An 11,464-nucleotide genomic window follows, 5' to 3' on the forward strand; every position below is an offset into this window, starting at 1 on the left:
TAATTATTTCGGTTCGGTAAATAACCGAAATTATTTCGGTTCACTATTCGGTTCTGATTTTTACCCTTATTCGGTATTCGGTAACCGAATTATATTTCGGTTCGGTTACCGAATAACCGAATACTCAGCCCTACCTCTCGACCCTCTCGAGTCTCGTGTAAAAACCTTGCCCCTGCTCTCCCTAAATTGTTCAATTATCAATTTGAGATAATTGAAAATCGGAGATTAATCGGAACGATTAATCGAATTTAAAATTGAATATATTATAAGATTAAATTATATTTAATATATTATTATGGTTATTGTAATTATTTTTTAACAAATATATATATTTATCATAATTTCTATAATTATTTATATTTAAATTATATAGTATTTTAGTTTTAATAAATAATTATATATACTCCAATAAAAAAATCTAAAGAATTAATTGGATTTCAAAAATCGAATCAGTCAAATACTTTTCAGAAAATTAATTGAAAATTAATCAGTTAAATCGAAATTTTTTAAAATACTGCTCGAGGGACAATGAAATGGAAAATCAATAATATCTCCAGGATTTCACATTAAAAGTACAAGGGAGGCCCTTTCTAAGTAGAAATCATCCCATATGATCTTTTGATTAAAAATTTATGGGGCACCCTTTTTAAGAGAATTCATCCCCAATATGATCCTTTCGACCGTGCGTGTTAATAATTTTTTCTTATTTTAAAATGATGTGAGAACATATTAGTGTAACAAAATATGAAAGTAATATATAGATTAAAAAAAGTAAAATACACAGTATATAAAATTGAATTATTAACATTCTACATTTTATTTGACCGAAGTAAGAAAATTGCAGGTGGTTAGAACTTAGAACTATAAAGTTGCTAGAACAAAGCAAACACTCTGATTTGAAAACTCGGTCAAAACTAAACATATCATTTGTAGTGACATCATAGTTAACGATGTTACTCCCTCCCTCCATTATACATTTCCTATTTCAACGTCTCACACTATTTATGATAAATAATTGACTCTTAATTTACGTCTAATTTAATTTATAAGATAAATATAGTTATGAGTGATCTTATTGAATTCTTACTTATAAGTATTTTAATATAATAAACTTTTTATATTTAATACTAATACGAAATTAAAGATATTAACAATTAAAAGTGTACATTGGTAAACATGTACAACACAAATATGACACGTTTTTAGGACGAGGAAGTAGCTATTAACATCAGCCACCTTCGTCTCTCCTTTATGAGATTTTGTCCTTTTCGAAGTTAATCGAGAGATTATACTGATTTTTTCGATGAAAAATTTTAGTCCCTTTATTTTTCTTTATTTTCGTTAACTTTTTCTAATAAAATTTAATTTTTTTGTGGTGTTTGTGTATCCTTCTTGTTTATATATGTATTTTGTCTCTACTTCAAAAGATGTTTTGTTATATTTTTGTTTAGTTATAGTTGAGTTTATTGGTGTTGGATCCGTTGAGAATGGTTTTATTGACATTTTTGGTAATTTAAAAAGTCTGAATCGAATTTAGGGCGGTGATTATTGTAATAGTTTCCTTTCATAATTAAAGATGTTTATCCTTCAAGGATTTAAACTATTAGCGTTCGAATTTAGGGCGGTGATTATTGTAATAGTTTCCGGCATATAGATATAATTTGGGTACATTCGATATGTTTATAGTTGGTATTCAGCGTGAGATACCGTTTCTCCAATCTCAGTCCATGTGTTTAGTATTTCTAAACAGTGCGTTAATAATGGTTTGCATGTGATGTGGTCAATTGTGATTTTGCTGTTTTCAGGAATGTTGGTGCAGTTTCGATCGTTTGGAATGTCTTTAATTTCGTTTTTAAGTTCAAAAATTTTTAAATTCTGTGTGTTAAGCGATCAGAAAATAAATTATCTAATTGTTTTAATATGTTATTTATTTTTCAATATAATTATATTGACAATCGAAGATTTGTTCTGACTATATTATGTTTAGATTAATGAAAACTTCTTTTTCTTTTGTCAAACAAAAAAGTAGTTAATAATGTTATAAAATTTATTAATAAAATGATATAAAAAGTGAACCTAGCAAGTTTCATTAGACGAGAACTATAAACAAAATAACTATCACATCTTTCTATAAAAGATTGGACTGGGCTCCAACCAATCATTGTTCTGTCTATAAATACATCCGAAGGAGAAGACTAAAATTATTCTATCACCTAAATAATATATATAACGAAAAATAGCATATTACTTATAACAATCCCGAATGTTGGAACTAAATGAACACAAATGTCAATTCATTAAAAATGCCAATGTCACGAATTTGGATACTTTACTAAAATAAATGGATTCGCAAGATACGTCATAAAATATTTAGCTATTAATTTTTTAAAAAACTATTTATAATTTATATATGTAATTAATTTTTTGCCAGGAAGAAGTGTTTGCAAATGTGTATTTATTTTTTTTATCAAGAAGAAGTGTCTTCATCCCCCGTTAAGATGTTAATTTGTTAGCACAAGAGAAAATATATCATAGATAGGATTAAGCAAGAAATCGAATTAAAATCAAAACCAATCCAAAACTGGAGAAAAGCAAACTGAGAAAAATTGATCCGAAATCGAAACTGAAAAATAAAAAGTCGAATAGCTTCAAAAGGCTCGGTTCCGGCTATACGTTCCAATCGAACCAATTAAAATCGAACCAATCCGGTTACTAATATCAATAAGTAAATATTTTGAATTATTTTTGATATATATTTTATATAATATTTAGGAATTTTTAAGAATTTATACCTAGACTCTCGTATTGCGAAATCAGTGTATAATTTTTAGAGAGTTATAATACGGGCATAGCCCTTACTCTGCAAATCTGAACCTGTTTGCACCAAGGAGACTTTAAAACACCAACTTCTTCCGTTCTCTCTTTAATCACCTGGAAGGTATTTCAAAATTAATAAAAACAATTTATGTTTATTATTTTGTCCTTTTTATTAATTAGCTGCTTGATCCATTTAGGCTGAATGAGTGCAGAGTAAATCATACCTTATTAATTGTTCGTATGTCCTTGATTTAAAATCAGAAATTGATTACGCGCTTCAAACTGTATTGTTTATATCTTGTTTTTTTTTTTATATTTATCGATTTTATAATTGCAATCGAGCCGATTATCACCGAATCGGGATTTTAAAAATCGAAATTAAATCTCAACCAGCGGTTGCGATTTTTAATTTTAAAAACGGAAAATATATAATTACAGTTCGGGTTTTACTTAGCCGAACCTCTCCCCTAGTCATGGGTACTTTTCCATCCATACAGGAGTTTTTGACGGAAAAATGGAGAGCTCAGCTACTGCGCGTGTTACTCCACTACAATCTCTGCCAGTATAGCTGTAACACCCCCTTCTTAAAATAGAAGGGAAATATTACTTAAAATCCAAAACCTGCAAACAGAGCACTAATATATTTCTAACAATAATTAAACAGTCTAAAATCTCAAAAAAAAATAATATTAAATCTTCAAAATATCTAAACCAAAAATATAAATGCTGAAATCTCTAATAAGAAATTAAGTCTAAATAATGATAGAAGTCTGAAATCCTAAAAACGAAATAAAGGGTAGCTCTCCATCACACAGCCCCAAAAGTCCCCCTAAGTACCTGCCAGAAGAAGAATACGGCATGAGCCAAATGCCCAGTACGGATTGGAATAAATTTATAAAACATAAAACAAGATGAACATTTGACAGTTTAATATAAAACAGCAAGTTTAAATAAAACAGGCTGAAACAACGAGGGCTAAGATATTTCATACCGAGAGCAAAACAAATAACAAATACACACATCATAGGGTACCTAATGTGTGCAACAAACCAGTTAACGAGTACGGCATATACAACGTCACTGTCGAATCAAATCACAAATCAAACTCTGGGTGCACCCACGTATCCTGAAACAAATATCACAATGGCCAAAGCTCTCCTCCTGAGCTATCAAAAGGATACGTCATGACCAATCACACTGCCATGGAAGTGTCATGCCAATGGTGCCGCAATGACATGGCTGTAGTAACCCTACAGCTGGTTAACTCGGTATACCCTATTTCACTCTAAGGGTTCAAATAAAATAATTTTCACAATTTTAAGAATCACTTGCAGCAGATATTTCAAATATTCTAAACAGATATTTAACAAACATAATTTTAAAGCTCGCAAGATTAAATATTTAAAACTTCCAGAACAGATTTAAAATAATTTTCAGAGATCAAACGAATAAGAACGGAATGAATAAAAATATGAAGGGAAAGAATCAGATATATTTAATAATAAAAGGAGTAGCACTGAAAGAAAGGGGACGAAATCCGTACCTCATCTGATGGACCATTAAATCGGATTGTTGAAATACGATTGAAAGTGAACAACTTATACTAATTCGAATTTTAACAGCAGATAAGTTAAGGATTTGAAATAATGGTCAACTGGAGAAATAAAGTAGATTTAACAAGGATTCCAAAATGATAAGATTCATCAAAAACGCACTGATAACGAATTAGTTATGAATTTTTGAAGTTCAGGTATCACAGCAGAAATTATTCAGGAACAGATTACAAAGAAGGCAAATTTAGACAATAAAGACAATCTGATCTCACTTCGACTATAACTAGACAATGAAAGAGAATTCTCAGAGGTTTCATAATTTATAAAGATCATAATTTTATGACGAATAATGAAGAAGATATGAATTTTTGAACATGAAACAACTATGCTGATAAGTATAAACAGACCAGAATATTTGTAAGGCAATTTAGGCAATTTAAAAGATTTAAATATATAATGGGTATACCATATAATGAAAGAGAATTTCATAAGCTTTCCAGATTGATATCATGAGTAATTTTCCGACATAAGATCGATTTATAACGAATTTTAGAAGGTATGAAAAACTGTTCACGTCATAAATCTGAAGGGTCACAAAGAATGGATATTTGCACATAGTTAGAGGCTGATTCCACAAAATATGTAAACATGGAAGTTGTAGGTATCGAAACAAGCTTTCCAGAAAATCAAGAATCAATGAATTCCGTGTACAAACGAATAAGTTATGGATTTTACAACAGATACGAGATGCTGATTTTATCACATACGAATTTCAGCACAAACAAATAAGAAGATGAACATGATATGATTATGAAGAAGAAAAGATCGATTCTCGTACCTTGATCAATCGAATAACACAAGAATAAACTTCTAAGATCTTCTTGTCTTCTCAAACCCTAGCCTCTAAGAGCGGCTCCAATTAAAAAGACATAGAATAGGACATAACTTGTATATATATATATTTATAGGCCCACAAGCCCACAATTAATAGAATCCTATCCCTAATCTAATTAATAATATAATTACTAATTCTATTCCAAATCAAATTGTATTAAAAATTACTATTATTACTAATTCTAATCTATTTCTAACTAATACAAATATTAAATAGATAATAATTAAAATAAAAATACGGATATTACATATATACCCCCTTAAAAAGGATTCCGTCCCCGGAATCGAACGAAACTAAAACTCGTACCTGAATCGAACAAATGCGGATATTTCTCACGAATAGATTCTTCTAATTCCCAAGTAGCCTCTCTTTCCGAATGATTTTTCCACAAAACTTTCACAAACGGAATGGTGTTCTTCCTCAAAACTCGCTCCTCTCGAGCTAAGATAGCCTCAGCTTCCTCCTCACAAGAAAGATCCTCTTTAATCTTATGTAATGGATACTGAACTACATGTAATGGATGATATTTGTAGCCCCTCAAAACCGACACATGAAACACATTATGCACATGAGATAGTTGTGGTGGCAACGCAACTCTATAAGATACTTCCCCTACTTTCTCCATAACGTCAAAAGGGCCAACATATCTCGGACTAAGCTTTCCCTTCATACCAAAACGCTTCACACCCTTACAAGGCGACACCTTTAAGAACACATGATCACCTGGCTCAAATCCCCCAAACTTCCTATGTTGGTCCGCGTAACTCTTTTGATGAGATCGAGCTTCCTTCAGACTTTCTTTAACTTTCTCTACCTTCTCATTAGTAATTCTAACTAACTCCGGCCCTTCGATGACTCTCTCACCAACCTCATCCCAACAAGATGGTGCCCTACACCTCCTACCATACAAAGCCTCAAATGGTGGCATACCAATACTCGCGGGCCAACTATTATTGTACGCAAACTCAACAAGATACAATAGCTGAAATTACAATAATCACATTTTAACAATATTCAATATGTCACGTCACAAACTACTATTTGTATGGCCTTTCTTGTGACAGTTTTTTGACCGGAGAAAATTACTAGGTTGAAACAATCACTTTCAACTTGCACTGATCTCAGGCCCACATCATAAGCATATTTAAGTCCAAGAAACAGAGACTGAACACCCCGCAGATATCATAAGATCTCTCATACTATCACGAACCACCATATTAAGACCCAACCACCCTTGATTTCATAAATTGTAACAGCATCGGAATTCATTATTTACAAGCTTCGCAATGATAGTTGGTAGGGTGAACATGAATAGGATTGGAGGTTTTTAGGTAAAAAACGACTCAATCCAATATAATCAGTTTACAAAATATATAATCCATCAATTCAAAAATATTTATCAAACCCAACCCTATTTTTAATATTTTGTTTTGGGTTGGGTTTTGGATTTTATTTTCACGTTAAAATTCAAATTAGTAGATTGCTGATATTTTTCTATAGTATGTTTCCTCCTTTTTTACAAAAATGACTGGGGGCTTGCTGCAGAATTTTTTAATGGGAAGGAAGTAATTAGGAGGTAAAATAGTTTCATTCCATTATTGGAGTGAAAGTTTTGGAGAGAAAGATTGACAAATTTGCATTTACTATTTTCGCTCATTTTAAATACTCGGAAACACGACTATAGAGGGAAGTGAAACTATTTTAATTACTTTTCACTTGTTTTTTTTTTTCTTTTAAATTCGGGAGTAAGATGCTAATTTATAACATGAAGGGAGGAAGTGAGAGGTCAGGTCTTAGTTGGCTAGTTGCAAATTTTGGTTGGAAGTAGAAGATTTGTAAGACTGACCTTCGTTAGTCTCATGTGAGGTCAAAATTTCACTCAGACCATATATTGTTCCACATACTGTTAATTAGATAATTAGATGAAAATTGAAAAATGTGCCGAAAAGAAATACAATCATCTGGGTCTGACATGCTCTGAAGTCTGAACCCAAACGTCCTTCTAGAAACGAACTTTTCTTCCATTTCTAACGATTCTTTGCAGAACTTACACAAGTTTTGCCAACTCATAAGCGCTAATTTCCTTTCATTACCTTTTTAACCACCCCAAAAATTTTTGAAATTTGAATTTATAATTTTTAAGACACCAGCTAAAATTTTAAAACACTACATATGATTGATTTTGGGCTAACGACCAAGTGGAACTTCTCTTTAGTATTTTCGAGATACATTTTTCTTTTCATCACTTATTTCTTTCCAGACTTGTTCTTAAATTATTTGAAAAACAGCTTTGTTAAATCTTCTAACGTAGGTTATAAGTTCTAAATATTTTTCGTGTTCTTTTACAATTGTAAAATTTAATTTCATTTAAAGGAAATTGTGCAAATTTAAACCAATATTATAAGTGAAAAAACCTCAAATTTTGTCAAATTATTTTTTGACCTGAGATTGCTTCATACGTTCCGAATGTGTACACTTTTTTTCGGTGTCACTAACTTAGTAAACATATGACCCTACGGTTTTAATGTGATGTGTTTATGGACACATAATAAGTATAAACTTTTATAATTTTGATATCCATAACTATATGCAATAGATAGGAAATAGTGAACATATTTATTTTAAAAACTAAAATACTCAATTACAAAATGTGTATATATAATAGTATCTCCAATGATGTTGGCTATAATTGGCCCGCTAAAATTAACCGGATAATATGTAAAAAATTTTGAACATATTTATTTTAAAAACTAAAATACTCAATTACAAAATGTGTATATATAATAGTATCCCCAATGATGTTGGCTATAATTGGCCGGCTAAAATTAACCGGATAATATGTAAAATTTGTTGAACTTGTAATATACTGTATTTCGATGGTATTTATCATACTGGTTAGCTATATTTTAAAAATAATATATTATTAAAATTTTATGTTGTTATATATAAAATATATTACTTTAATATGATAATAAATGATTAGAAATCTTTTTACAAATTTTTTACAGGTATATAATGGTTTATCAAATATAGCCAACATCAAGAGGTATACTATATTTATAAATAAGAGAAATATATTATTGGAGATGAATTTTTTTACTTCTCTATATTTTTTATTTATAATATGTATTAATGATTTTTAGTTAAATATTATCTATGGAGATACTCTGAACTAATATATTTATATTTAATTTAATCAGATTATTATAATATTATTATTGTCTGATAAAATTATTTTCCCGAAATTAAAATCGATATTTCTGTATAGAATAGAGAAGCAAAAAGTTACAATTTTAATTTTGGGCACAAACACAAGCTACAAAGACACGTAAAAACAGACTTGTTTATATACACAAGCACAACCGCAACTCTCAGCGACTGTCCGGCGGTCAACGGCGAATTTCTCCGACCGGCCGAACCATCAAATTCACTCTTCAAATGGTACCTTTCTCGTTTTATTTATCGACCTAATTATATTTTTCTTTATCTTAATTGAATTAAGCTGTGATTGTTTGTTTATTAAGCAATTATTGATCTCAATTGTATGCATAACTGGGGTTTGATTTGTATACGTGGACTTATGATTCATTAATATTAGTTTTTAGAAAATGGGGTTTGGATGAAAATTTACGAAATTCGGGCCGAAATAGCATAATTTGAAGTATAGTAAAACCTCGATAAATTAATAATGTCGGGATCGGTAAATTCTATTTATTTGTCGAGTTTATTAATTAATCGATGTTAATATGTACTGTTGGTGTTATGCTGGACCATAAATCAATGTTGAAAATATTAATTTATAGTGGATTATAAATAGATCGATTATTAATTGATCGAGATTTTACTGTATTGACTTGTAAGGTGACACACAGTTTATATATGTGTAGTTTTGAAATGCGTGTGGTGGTTTTTTTTCCTTTTTATTAGATGCAGGCTCTTGTATGTGTGTTTGTCGTGTTTTGGGCCCGAGTTTATTTTGGTATATTCGGTTAAATGTTTTCGGATTTTCTATCCAGTGTTTTCATAGTTCTCCGATAATGTAGGTAGTTTATTTGATGATAATGGCAGGTTTCTTACTTGAGCTTTTTGTTAATTTATGTTCACTGGCCCACCTTCAGCTTAAAATATATTTTGTCGGTATGATTTGAAGAAAGATTAGTACCGAATATGTACAAGGCTGATGGTAGTAGTTGGAAGTATCTTAGTCTTTTATTCATTACTTATGTGTGTGTTTGTCGTATTTTGGGTCTGCGCGTATGTTGGAAGTATCTTAGACCTTAGTCAACAGAGTTTACTTTTACCCTGTGTCATACTGCCTTGTAGATTTTAGGCCTACGGATATTTTGATATTCTTGGTCAAGACCTCTTAACATTTTCTAACTAGAGCATTCTTAAATGTAGGTAGTTTATTGGGTGACAAAAGAAGGTTTCATACTAAGGCTTTCGGTTTTTGTTAATTGTCATTGGCCCATTTTCAGCTCAAATATTTTTTGCCTGCTAGATATTTAAGAAAGATTATTATTGACTGTGTACAAGGCGGATGGTGGTAGTTGGCAGTATCGCCGTCTATGGGTTTTCTGTTACCCTTTGTTAGAAACGTGTTCCTAGTTGATAGGTTGTAGAAAGCATTTTGCTTCATTGCTGTTTCAGTATATAGCTTTCTTTGTCAAATCATTGAAGGTTATGACTATGTATTTAATTGTAACATGTTTTCCTTGATACAGGCTATGTATATCCGTGTCAAGCGTAGCAAGACAACCTATTTTCTGCAGTGTGATCCAACTGAGACTATCATGGACATTAAGCAAAAGGTGTATGCTCTTATTGATCAACCAGTCAATGATCAGCGTCTGACTCTAATGGCAACTGGAGAGGTGCTAGATGATTCCAAGACTTTGGCAGATCAAAAGGTATTAAGTATTTAACCTCGAAAATTTGGAAATAATCTACATTTTGCTTAAAATGCCGCAAAATTTATTTTGATAACCAAGATTTCCTCTTATTGTTTCTTTTTTAAAATTAAATAATTATTCCAACTTATATGTTTGGTTCCTCTTTTTACTCCTCTCAGGTTGAAAATGATGCTGTTGTGGCACTGACCTTGAGAAAAGGTTGGTTACCTCGTACCTGTTTCATTGGTATTTAATATTATACATATTGCATTTAATATTTTACAATTTTTTTTAATGAAAAAATATTAAAGCTCTGCTAATGAGATGTCTGATACTAAATTTACTTGGAACTTAAATGCGGGTTGTCCTAAAGCACTAGATTGTAAGAATCGTAGGCTACTGATGTGTGGTCTGGGACTTTCCATTGCAATATGGTGCATATCTTGACTCTTATACTCATTTACACCTAAGAAAAAATTGAGATGTGCCTAGCTCCCCCCCCCCCACGCACCTGACATCTCTTTTCATTTTATTTTCCACACCTCTGAAAATGATTAATGTTTACGAATCCATTTTCACTGTTTTTAATACTTATGACTGAATCTTTGGTTTGTTCTGGGAATATGGCTCTACAAGGGGTTGCTATGTTGGAGGTTTGCGTTGTCCTTTCAATTAGGCAAGCGTTGTATTCAAAATATATTGTGGGGCATGTACAAGATCATATATTTATAGATAGAAGCAGGAGTAAATTTCTATATTTGTGACTTAGTTTCAATACTTGCAACTTGCATACATAGCCTTGCATACATAGCCAAGGCTATGTCCGAGTTTTTACATGTTTATGATCATTTTCCCACAGTATTGGGTTGCATGATTATTTTGTAAGATTTTATTTTTTGTTTCTGATATTTGAAACCAGTTCGTGCTACAATAGTGTTTACCTGGATTCTTAGCTACTATCAATTTACCTGGATTCTTTGTTTTTTTTTCAGATGATAATGAATTTGAGGAGATTAACATTGTGAGGCCAGATGATTTTTACAAATCCAGCGATGCAGAGGGTGCTGGGAATTGGTAGCCGGAAAACAGACAATAATTGATAATATTGGCCTATGGCTACATATTTGAGTTGTCTGGATTGCCTTTATGATACTAGACATTTTGTGCTACAGATTAGAGGTGTATAACGAAGTTCCAATAATGTACTGTACCGTACTTGTTTTTGCAATGTATGTGGCATGTTGTTGAGAGGAAGTAGTTGCTTGTCAATCTATCTTCACCGTAGTTTTATTACTTTTCAGTTTTCA

The 11,464-nt window shown here is 31.2% G+C and overlaps 1 protein-coding gene across 1 annotated transcript; it reads left to right on the forward strand.

The window, feature by feature from the left end:
- The first annotated feature begins 8,546 nt into the window (after positions 1–8,546).
- On the forward strand, positions 8,547–11,450 carry LOC141706871 (uncharacterized). The gene is made up of 4 exons (XM_074509746.1): positions 8,547–8,706; positions 9,990–10,175; positions 10,337–10,376; positions 11,150–11,450. The coding sequence occupies exons 1-4, from the start codon at positions 8,704–8,706 to the stop codon at positions 11,233–11,235; spliced, it is 315 nt and encodes a 104-aa protein (XP_074365847.1). The 5' UTR covers positions 8,547–8,703; the 3' UTR covers positions 11,236–11,450.
- Positions 11,451–11,464: the final 14 nt, after the last annotated feature.

This window comes from Apium graveolens, chromosome 2 (assembly GCF_009905375.1).
Source record: "Apium graveolens cultivar Ventura chromosome 2, ASM990537v1, whole genome shotgun sequence".
NCBI lineage: Eukaryota > Viridiplantae > Streptophyta > Magnoliopsida > Apiales > Apiaceae > Apium > Apium graveolens.